General features: G+C 40.6%; 1 protein-coding gene across 2 annotated transcripts in view; it reads left to right on the forward strand.

Moving 5' to 3' along the window:
* Positions 1-16,212, forward strand: part of FRMD3 (FERM domain containing 3) — a 324,332-nt gene that overhangs the window by 256,747 nt on the left and 51,373 nt on the right. For both annotated transcript variants that reach the window (XM_059411794.1, XM_059411793.1), the window contains exon 13: positions 1,384-1,508. In XM_059411794.1, coding sequence (XP_059267777.1) covers positions 1,384-1,508 — 125 coding nt within the window. The remainder of the gene's footprint in view (positions 1-1,383; positions 1,509-16,212) is intronic.

A 16,212-nucleotide genomic window follows, 5' to 3' on the forward strand; every position in this document is an offset into this window, starting at 1 on the left:
AAATTTCTTAATGGGGGTGTCCATCAAAAAGTCTGAAAATCATAGCTCTAGAGAGTGAGTTACTTCATGCAAGGACCATGGCTCACTGGAACAAGGCAGATCATCCGATGTATATGTATCAGCTAAAAATAAGTAGTTGTAGAGTGAAATGATGAAGGACGGGACTCCATGGTTAAGCAAGTCTTCATAATTTTTTCCCCTCCAGTGCCAGTTCTGGGGGGTACTGGGTTCTTCTCCTTCCCTGTCTCGTGCCAAACAGATATGCCAAAGCTGTAAGATAGTCCTGTAACCAACCTGGGGAAGCCAGGACTGCATTCAATTTACTTTAATTTCGAATGTGAGCAGCCCTTGATAAGATACCTAGGGAGGCTCTGTAAGGCACACCAGAATGGCTAGATCAGTCTGCGCCCTTCAGGTGCTTTGCCAAGGTGGAGCTGATTAGTACAGCAGTAATGGCAGAGAGACAGAAGTGCCAAATGCCACGAGATGTAAAAGAAGGGAGAGTAGTGTGAGGGGAGAGAAAGAGAACAAATGAAAATGTGTCACGAGGGTCGTACAAGGGGGCATCAAAGGCTTAGGAGACACTGGACACCATCTTTGAAGAGTAGGTTGGTTTGGGTTTTGAGAGGAGACACTGGACGCCATCTTCGAAGAGTGAGTTGGTTTGGGTTTTGACAGGAAACATGAGGAGGAGAAGGGTGCTGAAACACCCACTGGAGGTACCCCACCTCCCTATCTTTCAGGGCAGACAGCTGGTCTCCCTGCAGCAGGTGGTGTGGATGGGTTTGCTGCTATCAGCCAATAGTCTTGACGAGATACTCGTACATTTTCCTTGCCATCTGCTGCCCTTTGCAGCCAATAGCAGGTGTATGCTGCCTTCAGAAGCAGAGCTTCGGGGCTGGCTGGTGAGAGGGCTGGGAATCTGAATGGGAGTATTAAACATAGATATTAAATATTGGACATCTAGCAACAGCAAGGTAGCTCAAGCCTGTCTGACTGGGTTATGTTTTCACCTTTGGTTTCTTGGTGATTGTTAAATTACTTTGAGTCATGCCCTTCATTTACTTTTCTGTGTATCAAGTTCAGTGACACCTGCCTCTCATGTCATTTTCAGTGTCCGTGTTGTCACCTAGAATGCCTCAGTCTGGTGACATATGAGGAAATAAGTTTTTTTTTTTTTACTATGTTGCAGTAGAACACATTGGACATTCTGTCAGAACTTAAATATAAAGGGCTGTCTCTCCTAAGTGTTATGTTGTCTTTACCACTGGCCTCATCCACTGTGGAGTCTAGAGACAGTTCCCAACTTGGATAGCTAACCAAGATGGAGGGGCTGCCATTCGCAATGAAAACCAATTCCCTCTGATTTGTGTCTGTTTTTAGAACCAGTATGACTCAGAGCCGCAGTTCCTACTCCTTGAACAAACAGCTCATCATTAACATGGAGCCCCTGAAGCCCCTGCTGCCTTCCCCCAATGAGCAAGAAGAGGAACTTCCATTGGGTGAGGGTAAGTACCCTTCCTTCCAGAAGTTGGCATTGCAGGCTTACCATGGCGGACGAGTGAGGCGCCAATCCTGGGTACCTAGGTAATGTTTGGGGTTGGGGATGGAATGAATCATAAACTATTTCTTATAAGTAGGCTGTTTGCTTCTGGAAGACTGTATTATTTTGAGAGTTATAGCAGTTTCTCCAGGAAAAAGCCCATGGATACAAAGTAGTCCTAAAAATTATGTGTTAAAGCAGTAATGCTGTTAGCCACCTCCCCCCCCCCCCCAGTGTGGTAGCCACTCGCAATGCATGGCTATTTAAAACTAAGTTTAAATTCATTAAAATTAAAAATTAAGTTCTAGTCACATAAACTGCATTTCCGATGAGTGATAGCCACATGTGGCTAATGGCTGCCATCATGGGGAGGTCAGACCAAGAACATTTCCACCACTGTAGAAAGTTCTACTGAATGGTAAGTTTTTATTATAATTAAATTAGTGGTTGTAAAGAATTCTCTGTAAGTCTTTATATTGGTCATTCTGTTCTACCTCACTATTTCTTCATACTTACATACCATTTTCTTAGGCCTTTCTCTGATAGTTTTTTTTTTTTTAAGATTTTATTTATTTATTTGACAGACAGAGATCACAAGTAGGCAGAGAGGCAGGCAGAAAGAGAGAGGGAGAAGCAGGCTCCCTGCTGAGCAGAGAGCCCCATGTGGGGCTTGATCCCAGGACCCTGAGATCATGACCCAAGCAGAAGGCAGAGGCTTAACCCACTGAGCCATCCAGGCACCCCACTCTGATAGTTTTGATACAAGCTAAAACACATATAGTCCACCTCAACCCAAAAGTTGTTGTATTTTTAAGGTCCTACTATATGTGCATCTAGGCCTTTTTGGCTTTTAAGGACTTTACTTCCTTCAGAGACGAATCTCCCCACACTGTTTGCTGGAGACATTTCAGAGGCAAATCTCCCACATGAATTATCAAGGTATATTCTAAAATGCACTCAAAATAAAGTTATTAGAACCCTGAACACAAACACAACATTGATTTTCCTTAGTGACTTGGGTTTTATCACTTAAAATATGGATACTGGGCAGTTTCAAGAGGGCAGGTCTCTCTGTCCCCAAAGACCTCCTTTAGCTGCAGTTTTGATTCTCGAATCCCGTCTACAGGGAAAAACCCTGCAGCCTACAATGAGTGTATGGCTTGGGATGCAAATACCCTTGGGAGAAGGAGCAGCAGGTACTTCACGCTGAAGTGTAAATAATTTTTAGTAAGTCTTTTCCTGAGAGGAAGCTTAATGGCTAGGAGGAGAACTGGACAGCTTAGATGCCCCAAATTCCTTGAGTGGAAAGAAAGCATTGCAAGATAGGAAGTGTGGGGCCTCAGGAGACATCCTTATCCCCAGCTGAGCCACAAGGTGGTGACAAGGAGAATGGCCTTGGTCTACTCCTGGCCTGTGCTCTTGGTCTTAGCAACTAACTCTGTTAAATTCCCAAGGGTCTCTGGGTCCATGTTGCTTGTGTATATTTTCCAGCACCCTGTCTGATTTTATATGTTTTTCACCTGTAATAAAAGTAGCTTTCATTTCTGATCCCCAGGGATTTTTCTGGACTTCCTCTTGTAGAGAAGGAAAAATTCTTCCTCTTTGAGGTCTTTCAGCTGGACCAAGATTTAATTTACATAAAACAAATTAACAGGAGAGAAAACCCTCAAGTTTTATTATGTGCACATGGAGGCCCCCAAATGAAATTGAGACCTAAAGAAGTGATTAAAGCAGGCAGTTTATATACGTTTCAGACAAAGAGACAATAAATTTGGTAGGAATTGACAGGATAAAGAAAACAGGTGTTTGGGAGCTTTAATTATTAGGGAATTCTAAGCAGACATTAGGCTAGCATCTAGTAGATTGGAAAAAAATAACAAGGTTTGTACAGCTTTCTTAGCTTTGAAGTCCTTATCTCTGGTGACAAGGATGTCTTCTTTTTTTTTTTTTTTTTTTGAAGGTTTTATTTATTTATCAGAGAAAGAGACAGACAGAGTGTAAGCAGAGGGAGGGAGAAACATGCTCTCTGCTGAGCAAGGAGCCTGATGCGGGACCCGATCCCAGAACCCAGGGGTAATGACCTGAGCCGAAGGCGATGCTTAACTGGCTGAGTTACCCAGGGGCCCTGACAAGGATATCCTTTTGCTTCTCATTAGAGGGAGTGTGTTTTTCATAATGGAGATTTGTTTCCTGCTCTCAGAGGGACAGAGGGTCCAAGTGACCTTGCACTGGTCACTTACCAAGTAGCTTCAATTCAAAATAATCAATATGAACTGTGATATATTTTGAGTGGTTTGCCCTTGACCCTTACATATTTCTGTACCTGGAATATTTGGTTTAATGGAATCCACTTTCTCTGGAAGTCATGATTCTCCCAAGGTTGAATGGAGAAGAGAAAAGGAAAAGGAACAACCCAAGCCTGGAGCTGTGACTGTGTTTTGTCTACAGAGGTGGAAACCTAGATGGGAACAAATATTCCATGGGGATTATGGAAGTCAGGTCACTCTGGCCCTAGGAGTCACCCCTCAGGATATAACAGGGAACTGGGAAGCTTTCCCCTGGTCCCTTTCCCCCATTCAGTTAAAAGTCATTTTGCTCCATTTTCTCTAATGAGGTTCCACTGCTAAATCCTAATCTTAACTTTAACACAAACGCTATGGACAAGAGACACATGCGTTACAATGAACTGCAATAAAAATAAAAATTTTCATGATATATGATAAGAATCCATAAACAACCTTTTCAGTTTTTCCAGTTACTTAAAGAAGAATCTTAAATTCTTTCACCAGCTATAAAGTCAAACTGATAGGTTACTTTCTTAAAAAGTCCAAAACGGCTCTATAAATATCTAAGAAAACTTTTTTTTTTTTTATTAGGAAGTCCCCTTATGGGACATCTTGTGGGTTTTGAAGCTCAGACAAATCCTATCAATCTCCAGGATATAGAATCAACTTAAAAGGGAAAGAAGTAAAGGCGGCCGTATTTTACTATTAAGTAAGTGTCTAGTGAATTGAATGACCTTCTCAGTCAACAGAAAGAGAGCAAAATCTGAAATTCAGTTATGATTCCCACAGTGAAACTAGCTCTGTGTTCAAATAGGCAGAGAGGCAGGCAGAGAGAGGGGATAAGCAGGTTCCCTGCTGAGCAGAGAGCCCCATGTGGGGCTCTATCCCAGGACCCTGAGATCATGACCTGAGCTGAAGGCAGAGGCTTAACCCACTGAGCCACCCAGGTGCCCCAAGCTCTGTGTTCTTGATACCATTAGATCTCTGTTAACTAATTTAGAGTCTGATTCTGCTCCATGTCTTGTCTTTGAGTATCAGGCAGTGGGATTTAGACATTCCATAGGGATGAATATTTTATAGATTTGTATTTCTCTGGTATATAAAGAGAAGAGAGGCAGAGACCACCGCTTTAAACAAAGATATCTCCACCTTTGTGAATGGACTGTCTTTCTTAATACATACAGTGTAATGAATTGAGTTTCATCTTTGTATTTTGATATTATAGTGCTTTTTATGCTTCACCAAGAGCCAAATTGAAAGAAGCTAGGAATTCATTCATTCCTTAATGCAACATCTATGACAAATACAACCAGTATAACTGGTAGACCACACTTAGCGTGTGCAGGTTGCTGTAGCCTTATAAAGATGTAGATGCTGTCTTCCTCAAGGCTCACAGCCTGTTGGCGACACACCAGTGAAATCACAGAGGTGATGAGTAGGTTCTGGCCTTGCCAATTGAAGGTGTGCTCACTTTTCTGTGTGCCTCATGAGATCTCAGTGTTTCAAGCTACCTGGAGAGTGTCTTGTTCCCCTTTAGTCGGATTAGAGTGTCTGACATAAAACTGACTGACAGGCAGAGGGAGTTGTGAGTGGCCTGATCTGCCTGCACTGGTTGCTGGTGTGGCTTTGGGGAAGAAAGGTCAGGGAAAAGTGAAAAAGGGCAGGCAAACTTAAGAAAGGACTGGATCATGATGGGTCTCCATGACTTGCTAAGGAGAGTTTAAACTTGAACCTGAGGGTACTTGGGAGGTACTGGAGGATTTCAGGCATGGCAATGACCTGATTGGAATTATGGTTTATATCATTTGTGGGGTAAAGGGGGCAGATTTGAGGCAGGTGTGGCAGGAGCAGAGTTTTTCAGTGTCAGCACCATTGACATCTTAAGCTGGATCATTTTTTGTTGGGGGCTGTCCTGAGCTTTGTAGGATGTTGAGCGGCATCCTTGGCTTTTACCCAGCAGACGCCAGTAGTATCCCACCTGTCTTGATAACCAAAATGTCTCCAGGTGTTGTCAGGTGTCCTCTGGGGAACAAAACTGCCCCCTGGCTGAGACTATCTGGGTTGGAGGCAGAGAGACCACACAGGAACCTTTGCACAAACCCAGAAAATAAGTAACCAAGGGCCGAATGAGACAGAGGGAGTGGACTCAGGAGGAGGCAGTGTGTTTAAGTTAATAAAGTGGTAGAGTTGTTGAGAAAGGCTCACTGCTTCCCCCCGGCAGGTGGGCAGCCCGGGGACTCCTGTCCAGGCTCTGCCCTTGTCTCTGAGGCTCTGAGAGTGAATCTGTAAGGAGGGGACTGCTGAGGCACAGGAAGGCTTAAGTGACATTGGAGCCCTTGAGAGAGTTACACACTGTGCATTGCTTTGCTGAGCTTCAGGCGTGGAGTGGAGAATGCTGGGACATCACTATTCCCCAACTCTGTATTGTGGTTCAGATTCTTATTTGGGGGAATTTCAAACCACACGTTTTGGAACTGGATCCAAGAACAGGTCAAGGCTGACAGTCTGAGTTAAAAGAGTTGTCTTTTTAGGAATTTTTAAAAAAAGGTTGGGAGAAGAAAGAAGGTCCTAACTGTGACCCTTGGAGGCACAGTCTTTGTGAGGTCCTGGGAAGATCCTGGCACCTTGTCTCACATGGGTGCCATGGTGGTGGCGTTTGTGCGGCCATCATGACTCTCCGGGGTTATAACCACTCATTTGTCTGACAAGCTCTTTCTATTCTGCCTAGAGCTTCATGCTTCTCAAAGACAGCTGTGGAGAGCATGATTGCCCAGATTAGCCCAGTGGCACTCTGGGAGAATGTGTGACCCCATTCATTCACACGACAGGACAGCTGGAGGATTAGCTGTGAAGTATTGGCTGTGTCTGGGTAGAGAAAAAAAACAAAATCCACTCCTAGGCACCACTAGGCAACAGGAAAGTTCAGTACTGCCCCAGAGTTGCTCAGTTACAGGATCCAAGTAGATTAATGCTATGGAAAACTTTCTCTGAGAATGGGCAGTCCATTTGCAAAGTGTTATGAGGAACTTATGAAAATTTCGAGAGGGGGCGCCTTGGTGGCTCAGTCATTAAGCATCTGCCTTTGGCTCAGGTCATGATCCCAGGGTCTTGGGATCGAGCCCTGCATTGGGCTCCCTGCTGAGCAGACAGCCTGCTTCTCCCTCTCCCTCTGCTGCCCCCCGCTGCTTGTGCATGCGTGCTCTCTCTCTCTGTCAAATAAATAAATAAAATCTTTGGGGAAAAAAAAAGAAAAGAAAATTTCAGGAGAAGAAAAAAATTGAAAGTGGGAATTGTTCAGGGTAAAAATGGTATTTTAAGGAGTCATTAATCTGAATAAAATCACATGCCATACGGAGGTACGGTCTCCATAGTGTGGGTAGCAATATGCTTGGTGGAGTGTAATTTTTGTTACAGGAGAATGCTGGACTACGGTAAAGAAAGTGAATAACAGTAAGCACATGGGACTTTGTAGCTGGCAATTAGTGACACCCAGTGAACATCACTCTGGTCTACCAGAGCAGTGGGGCAGGCAGGCATAAATAAATAGGCAGGAAACTATGCTTTCTTCCCCTTGATAGCAAAAACTGCATAAGAGTTGAAAGTGTTTGACACCCTCTTGCTAGCAAACAAAAGCACAGTGGGGACACCCGAATTTCCATAAAGGAGTGTCTTCAAGGGTGGCAATGTGGTTGGACTGAAGGTGGCTTGAAGCTGCACTTGCTTCTTGAGAACTTGATTTGCTTCTTGCACTTGCTTCTTCTTGCACTTGATTGAGAATGTGCCTGCACCTGTGAAATAGGTTGGAAATGAAAGTGATGATGGAAAAGATGGAATAGAATAGATGGAAATTAAGGAGAGTGGTAAAACTAGCTCTCCTATGCCACCATTTAGCTGTGTGTGTGTGTGTGTGTGTGTCCCTGGAAGTGTTTGTGTGTGTTTGCGCATGGGTGTTTGAGTGTGTGCATGTGTCACAGATGGGGCTTTGTGTATGGAGAGGCAAGAGTGTGTTTAAAGGGTTGTTTACACTGTCTAGCCCTAGCCATAGATTTCTTAAGATGATGTCATTGAAATTCCAGAAAGTCCGTGTGTTCACCCGTGGAAGGTATTTTGAGCATATGAAAGGAGTATTGTCCTCATCATCAACCATGCTCTATCCTCGACCCCCTCTTTTCCAAGCCAACACATAACAGGTGACCTGTGGGGTCTACTGCATTTTCGCATCTTAGGGTCTTTCTTTTATTTTTATCTGAGTATAGTTGACACACGATGTTACATTATTTCAGGTGTGCAGCCTAGTGATTTGACAAGTCTACACATTGTGCTCAGCTCCCCACAAGTGTAGCTGCCATCTGTCACCATACAACCCTAATGCATTATCACTGACTTTATGTCATGCCTTATATTCCCCAATTTGTTCATTCCATAACTGGAAGCCCGTGTCTCCCTCTATCCTTCATCTGTTTTGCCCATCCTTCCCTCCAGCCCTCTGGGAACCATCAGTTTGTTCTCTGTATTTGTATGTCTTATTCTGCTTTATGTTGGACTGTTTATTCATGTTTTTTTTTATATTCCATATATGAATGAAATCATATGGTATTTGTTTTTCTCCATCTGACTTATTTCACTTAACATGATACCGTCTAGGTCCATCCATGTTGTCACAAATGGCACAATTTCATCCTTTTTAATGGCTGCATATTATATGTATATACCACATCTTCCCTATCTGTTCATCTACTGGTGGACACTTAGCTTGATTCCATATCTTGAATATTACAAATAACTCTGCTAGAAACATAGGGATGCATATATTTTCTTGAATTGTTTTTGAATGTTTTTGCTTCTACTAGGTAAATACCCAGTAGTGAAGCTACTTAATCATATAATATTTCTATTTTTAAATTTTTTTTTAATTTTTAATTTTAATTTTAATTTTTTTAATTTTTTAATCTTTTATTTTTTATAAACATATATTTTTATCCCCAGGGGTACAGGTCTGTGAATCGCCAGGTTTACACACTTCACAGCACTCACCAAAGCACATACCCTCCCTAATGTCCATAACCCCACCCCCCTTCTCCCAATTCCCCTCCCCCCAGCAACCCTCAGTTTGTTTTGTGAGATTAAGAGTCACTTATGGTTTGCCTCCCTCCCAATCCCATCTTGTTTCATTGATTCTTCTCCTACCCACATAAGCCCCCATGTTGCATCACCACTTCCTCATATCAGGGAGATCATATGATAGTTGTCTTTCTCTGCTTGACTTATTTCGCTAAGCATGATACCCTCTAGTTCCATCCACGTTGTCGCAAATGGCAAGATTTCATTTCTTTTGATGGCTGCATAGTATTCCATTGTGTATATATACCACATCTTCTTGATCCATTCATCTGTTGATGGACATCTAGGTTCTTTCCATAGTTTGGCTATTGTGGACATTGCTGCTATAAACCTTCGGGTACACGTGCCCCTTTGGATCACTACGTTTGTATCTTTAGGGTAAATACCCAGTAGTGCAATTGCTGGGTCATAGGGCAGTTCTATTTTCAACATTTTGAGGAACCTCCATGCTGTTTTCCAGAGTGGTTGCACCAGCTTGCATTCCCACCAACAGTGTAGGAGGGCTCCCCTTTCTCCACATCCTCGCCAGCATCTGTCATTTCCTGACTTGTTGATTTTAGCCATTCTGACTGGTGTGAGGTGATATCTCATTGTGGTTTTGATTTGTATTTCCCTGATGCTATTTTTAATTTTTGAAGAGCCTCCATATTGTTTTTCATAGTGGTTGTACCAATTTACATTCTCATCAACAGTTTACAAGGGTTTTTTTTTTCCCCTCTACATATTCCCCAATTTTTATTATTTCTTGTCTTTTTGATTTTTGCTATTCTGATAGGTGTGAGCTGATATCTCATTATGGTTTTGATTTGCATTTTCCTGATGATTAGCAACCTTGAGTATCTTTTCATATACCTGTTGGCCATCTGTATGTGTTCTTTGGAAAAATGTCAATTCAAGTCTTCTGCCCATTTTTTAATTAGATTTTTGGGTTTTTTGATGTTGAGTTATGTAAGTTCTTTATGTGTTTTAGATACTAACCTTTTACCAGATATATCATTTGCAAATATTTTCTCCCATTCAGTAGATTGCCTTTTCTTTTTGTTGATTGTTTCCTTCACTGTGCAGAAGCTTTTTATTCTGACGTAGTTCCAATAGTTTATTTTTGCTTTTTTGGTGTGTGTTTCCCTGCTTGTGTGTGTTTGTTTTGCTTTTGCTTGTCTTGGGAGACATGTCTAGAAAAGTGTTATTATTGCCAATGTCAGAGAAATTACTGCCCATGCTCTCTTCCCACATTTTTATGGTTTCAGGTCTCACATTTGGGTCTTTAATCCATTTTGAGTTAATTTTTATGTATGTTGTAAGAAAGTGGTCTCATTTCATTTTTCTGCAATGTCACTGTTCAGTTTTCCCAGCACCAGTTGTTGAAGAGACTGTCTTTTTCCCATTGGATATTTTTGCCTCCTTTGTCATAGATTAGTTGACCATATAATCGTGAGTTTATTTCTGGGGTCTCTATTCTATTCTATTGATCTTTGTGACTACTTTTTGTGTCCGTACCATGCAGTTTTGATTACTGCAGATTTATAGTATATCTTAAAATCTGGGATTCTGATAACTCCAGCTTTGTTCCTCTTTCTCAAGATTGGTTTAGCAATTCATTATTATTTATTATTATTTGTTCTAGTTCTGTGAAAAATGCTGTTGGTATTTTGATAAGAATTACATTGCATCTGTAGATTGCTTTGGGTAGTATGGACATTGTAACAATAGTAATTCTTCCAATCCATGAACATGGGATATCTTTCCATTTGCTTGTGTCATCTTCAGTTTTTTTTTTTTTTTTCATGAATGTTTTATAGTTTTCAGGGTACAGGTCTTTCACCAGTTTGGTTGAGTTTATTTCTAAGTATTTTATCATTCTTGGATAATGGAAATCCCTTTCTCTGGAGGTCATGATTCTCCCAAGGTTGAATGGAGAAGAGAAATGGAAAAGGAACAACCCAAGCCTGGAGCTATGACTGTGTTTTGTCTACAAAGGTAGAAACCTAGATGGGAACAAATATTCCATGGGGAATATGGAATAGAATAGAGACCCCAGAAATAAATTCACTCTGTTATGTCCTGAGTCACCCCTCAGGACATAACAGGGAACTGGACAATTGTTAATTTCTCCTTCTACTTTGTTATTAGTACCCAATTAGTACTGATTCATACCAATAACTGGGTGTGAATTTTGTATCCTGCAACTTTCCTGAATTCATTTATTACTTTTAGCAGTGTTTTGGTAGAGTTTAAGGGTTTTCTGTATATAGTATGTCATCAGCAAATAGTGACAATCTATCTAACTTCTTTACCAATATGGAAGTATTTTTTTCAAAAGATCTGTTTTTTATTTTGGAGAGAGAATAGAGAGAGAGGCAGAGGGAGATTGAGAGAGAAAGAATTCTCAAGCAGACTCCCCACTGAACAGGATCCCAACTTGGGGCTTGATCCCAGGATCCTGAGGTCATGACTTGAGCTGAAATCAAGAGTCAGATGCTTAACTGAGTCATTCAGGCACCCCAGTATGGATGCATTTTATTTCTTGACTGATTGTTGTGGCTAAGACTTCCAGTACTATGTTGAATAAAAGTGGCAAGAGTGGACATCCTTGTCTTGTTGCTGATCTTAGAGGAACAGCTCTTAATTTTTCTGCACTGAGTAGCTTGTGGGTTTGTAATTCATGGTCCTTATGTTGAGGTATGTTCCCTCTAAGCCCACTTTGTTGAGACTTTTTATCATGAATGGATGTTGAGTTTCATCAAATGCTTTCTCTGGCACCTATGAGGTGATCATAGGATTTTTATCCTTCATTTTCTTCATGTGGTGTATCACACTGATTGATTGGCAGCTTTTGAATTATCCTTGCAACCCCAGAATAAATCCCATATGATCATAGTGAATAACCCTTTTAATGTAGTGTTAAATGTGGTTTGCTAATACTATGTTGAGGATTTTTGTATCTATATTCATCATGGGTATTGGCCTATAGTTTTCTTTTTTTGGTCTTATTGTTGGTTTTTGTATCAGGGTAATACTGGTCTTATAGAATATATTTGGAAGTGTCCCCTTCTCTTCTATTTTTTTTTGAATAATTTCAAGAAAATAGGTATCAACTCCTCTTTCACTGTTTTATAGAATTCACCTGTGAATCCGTGTGGTTCTAGACTTTTATTTTTTGGTAGTCTTTTTAAATAACAAATTAAATTTTGTTATTAGTGATCTGTCCAGATTTTCTATTTCTTTCTGATTCAATTTTGGAAGAGTTTTTATAGGAATTTATCCATTTTTTTTCTAGGCTGTCCAGTTTGTTGACATGTAATTTTTTATAGTATTCTCTTATAATCTTTTGTATTTCTGTGGTGTCAGTTGTTATTTTCCTGTTGTTTCTCATTTTATTAATTTGGGTCCTTTTTCTTTTTCCCTCGATGGGTCTGGCTAAAGGTTTATCAGTTTTGTGTATCTTTTCAAAGAACCAGCTCTTGGTTTCATTGACCCTTTCTACTGCTTTTCAGTCTCTATTTCATTTGTTCATTCTATGATCTTTATTATTTCTTTCCTTCTACTCATCTTAGGCTTGTTTACTCTCCTTTTTCTAGTTGCTTTAGCTGTAAGATTAGATTGTTTGAGGATTTTCTTGTTTCTCCAGGTGGGCTTGTATAACTTTATTTCCCTCTTAGAGTTGCTTTCACTGCATTTCTAAAATTTAGGCTAGACTACTGTGTTTTCATTTTCATTTATCTGTATTTTTAAATTTCTTCTTTGATTGCTTTGTTGACCCACTGGTGGTTCAGTATCATGTTTAGTTTCCATGTGTTTTTGTTTATTTCCAGTTTTTTTTTTTTTCTTCTTCTTCTTCTTACTGATTTCTAGTTTCATACCATTGTGGTCAGAAAGGATGTGTGGTATGATTTCAATATTCTAAATTTTTTGAGCCTTTTTTTGTGGCCTAACATCATCTCTTCTGGAGGATGTTTCAAGTATACTTGGAAAGAATGTGTATTCTTTTGTTTTTGGATGGTATATATGTTAAGTCCGTTTGATGTAATGTGTCATTCAAAGACAGTTACTGATTTTTTGCCTGGATGGTCTATCCATTGATGTAACTGGGGTATTAAAAGACCCCTGCTATCATTGTATTACCATAAATTTCTTTATGTCTGTTACTATTTGCTTTATATATTTAGGTGCTCTAGTATTGGGTGCATAGGTATTTACAGTTGTCATATCCCCTTGTTGGATTGATGGCTTTATCATTATGTAATGCCCTTATCTCTTACATGGTCTTTGTTTTAAAGTCTATTTTGTTGATATAAGTATTGCTACCACAGCTTTTTTATATTTTTCACTTTCATTTACATGGTAAATGTTTTTTCATCCCTTCACTTTCAGTGCATGTGTCATTACATTCAAGGTGAGTCTCTTGTAGACAACATACAGCTGGATCTTTTTTTTTTTTTTTCCCCATTCCACTCCATATGTTAGTCTTTCAAAGTTCTACAAGGCAGAGCCAGTCATACACTAACACAGTTGCTCCAATCACATCACTGGTGAGGTCTCTAACAGCCCGAGGCTGCTATGATTATACTGCCTCTGAATTCCTTTCCACTCTCTGCTAAATCTAGTCCCCTTCCCGCTGGTCTGATGTGCCAATTCTCTTCCTTCTTTTCTTCCTTTGTGGAGTTCCATGGCTATGGCTCAGGCATATGTACCTGCTTCTCTTGGCTTCAGTGTCTTTCTTCCTTGCCATTTCCCCCCCTTGTGCTAAGTAATTTTCTTCCCTTGACTTAGGGTAGGTCAGGATGTGCATTATGAATAATGCACTGGTCTTTTTGAAGTTTCTTTTATGTGGTATTTCATCAAACAGCAGGAGCTGTTCATATTGAACCACATTTTCTCTCGTGGTTACTGCTACTTGGTGATGGCAGACCAATGAGCACCAGTTCTAACTGCACTTGTCCCTGCCACAGGCTTTGTGTGGCTATTTGTTTTTATTTTCTTATTGTAAAACTGATTATGATCTAGAAAATTTAGAAAATACTAAAACAGAAAAAAATCACCTCTTAGATTGTCCCACTTCTTAGAGGTAATCAATGTAAATGTGTTAGCAGTTTCCTTCCCTGTGCATTGTAATGCCATGCAATCATCTCTTGTGTATAGTTTTTAAATTTTCTGCTTTGTTTGTTTACTGTTGAAAGCATTAGTGCAGAAAGATATACCATAAATTGAACTCTAGGTCAAACAGTGAATTGGGAGCACATTTAACACAGATGCAGATAAATGGATTAATACCCTGAATAAGAAGAGACTCCTAAAAAGGCTCTTTCAGGGGTGCCTGGGTGGTGGCTCAGTGGGTTAAAGCCTCTGCCTTCAGCTTAAGTCTTGGTCTCAGGGTCCTGGGATTGAGCCCCACATTGGGCTCTCTGCACTGTGGGTAGCCTGCTTCCTCATCTCTCTCTGCCTGACTCTCTGCCTACTTGTGATCTCTGTCTAATAAATATATAAAATCTTTAAAAATAAAAATAAAAAGGCTCTTTCAAGCATCTTTTTTTTTAATATAATTTTTTATTTTTTATAAACATATATTTTTATCCCCAGGGGTACACAAGCATCAAGCATCTTTTTAGCATTGCAGAAGTTTGGGTTCTCCTGAACTTTTTCATGTAATGGCACCCTCACTCTCCCACTGCTGATAGATAGTCAGCAGCCAAACCTGCTTCTGTGGGAGCTAGGAGCCGCCACAGAGCAGAGGAAAACATCTCGGTTTACTTATAATTGCCGTATTAGATTGGCAAAGTCAAAATTCGGAATTTGTTATCACATCTGTTGAATTCTGGAAGTTTGGGGCGGCAACTCCTCTAGGGTAGGAGATGCAAGGAACGACTTGGGGCCAAGATAAAGGCCTGAGCGAGCTCTGCTAGTTCACATTTGTGAGCTCTTCAAAAGTTTGCCAACTTCCCTTTTTGTGCTTTTCTCTGGGGTTGGTTTCATCTTTGGAACTTCGGTTTCTGGTATTTACTGGCCAGTCAAGTACTAAGAAGTGTGTTCACTTGAAGGAGATCTTTGAAATGTTAAGTATTTACCGGGCTGTAAGGAAGCTAAATGCCTTAGTTCTGATGCCATTTAAGCACATTATATCTTGCAAGGGTTTTATATTTTACATCATAAGACACCAACAGTGTGAACCATTTCAGTTCTATCATTGGCTAATTCCCTTGAACTGTTCATTTTATGAATTACTGTATTCCTCAGTATAAACATAGCATTGCTTTGTGTAGCTTCTCTGTGTCTGGCCCTTGATGCCTTGGACAAGCAGGGAAATACGTGCTCTGGTCTTGGCCCCTCCCACCAGGCAGCGAGGTGACCATAGACCAGAAGTTCCACTTTTCCAAGACTCATTTTTATTGGCTATAAGGTAAGAAGAGTAGACTTGAATACCTCTTGCTACTTACTAGCTCTAAACTCGATTCTTTTGCTTAATATCAATGTCAAATTCCAAGGCCATGGCTTCGATCTTCTGTAACAAGAACGGGAACTTGGCCTCAGGAATATTTTTTGCAGCTTTTGGTGGCTAGAGGGAATGTTGAGGATGGTCTGGCACAGTTATCTGCAAACTTTCGCTTGTGGCTGGCCTAATGCCCTTTTTTTCCCTAGCCCAAGACCTAATGGTTATATTTTAAATGATTATATAAGTACCTACATAATATCCTTGATTTTAGCTCTTGGCTGGCAAAGCATCAAATTTGCTGTCTGGGCCTTGAGAGGAGAAGAAAGTCACTAGCTGGATAAGTACCAGAGTGGGAACTGGGTCTCGGCTGTCAGATTCCTGGCCCGGGTATCTTAGATGATGTCAAACACACTTAAAATGGACAAAACAGAACCAGTGCCCAAAGAACTGTATTTCTTTTTTTTTTCTTTTCTTTCTCTTTCTTCCTTTCTTTTTCTTTCTTTCTTTCTTTCTTTCTTTCTTTCTTTCTTTCTTTCTTTCTTTCTTTCTTCTTTCTTTCTTTCTTTCTTTCTTTCTTTCTTTCTTTCTTTCTTTCAACATTTTATTTATTTACTTGGCAGAGAAAGAGAGAGGGGTCACAATGAGGCAGAGAGGCAGGCAGAGAGAGAGAGGAAAGCAGGCTCCCTGCCAAGCAGAGAGCTCAATGCAGGGCTCCATCCCAGGACCCTGAGATCATGACCCAAGCCGAAGGCTTAACCCACTGAGCCACCCAGGTGCCGCGAACTGCATGTATTTTCATAATTCATTTGGCATAATGGAAAAAGAGAGGACTTCCG

This window comes from Mustela nigripes, chromosome 9 (assembly GCF_022355385.1).
Source record: "Mustela nigripes isolate SB6536 chromosome 9, MUSNIG.SB6536, whole genome shotgun sequence".
In the NCBI taxonomy this organism is placed as follows: domain Eukaryota; kingdom Metazoa; phylum Chordata; class Mammalia; order Carnivora; family Mustelidae; genus Mustela; species Mustela nigripes.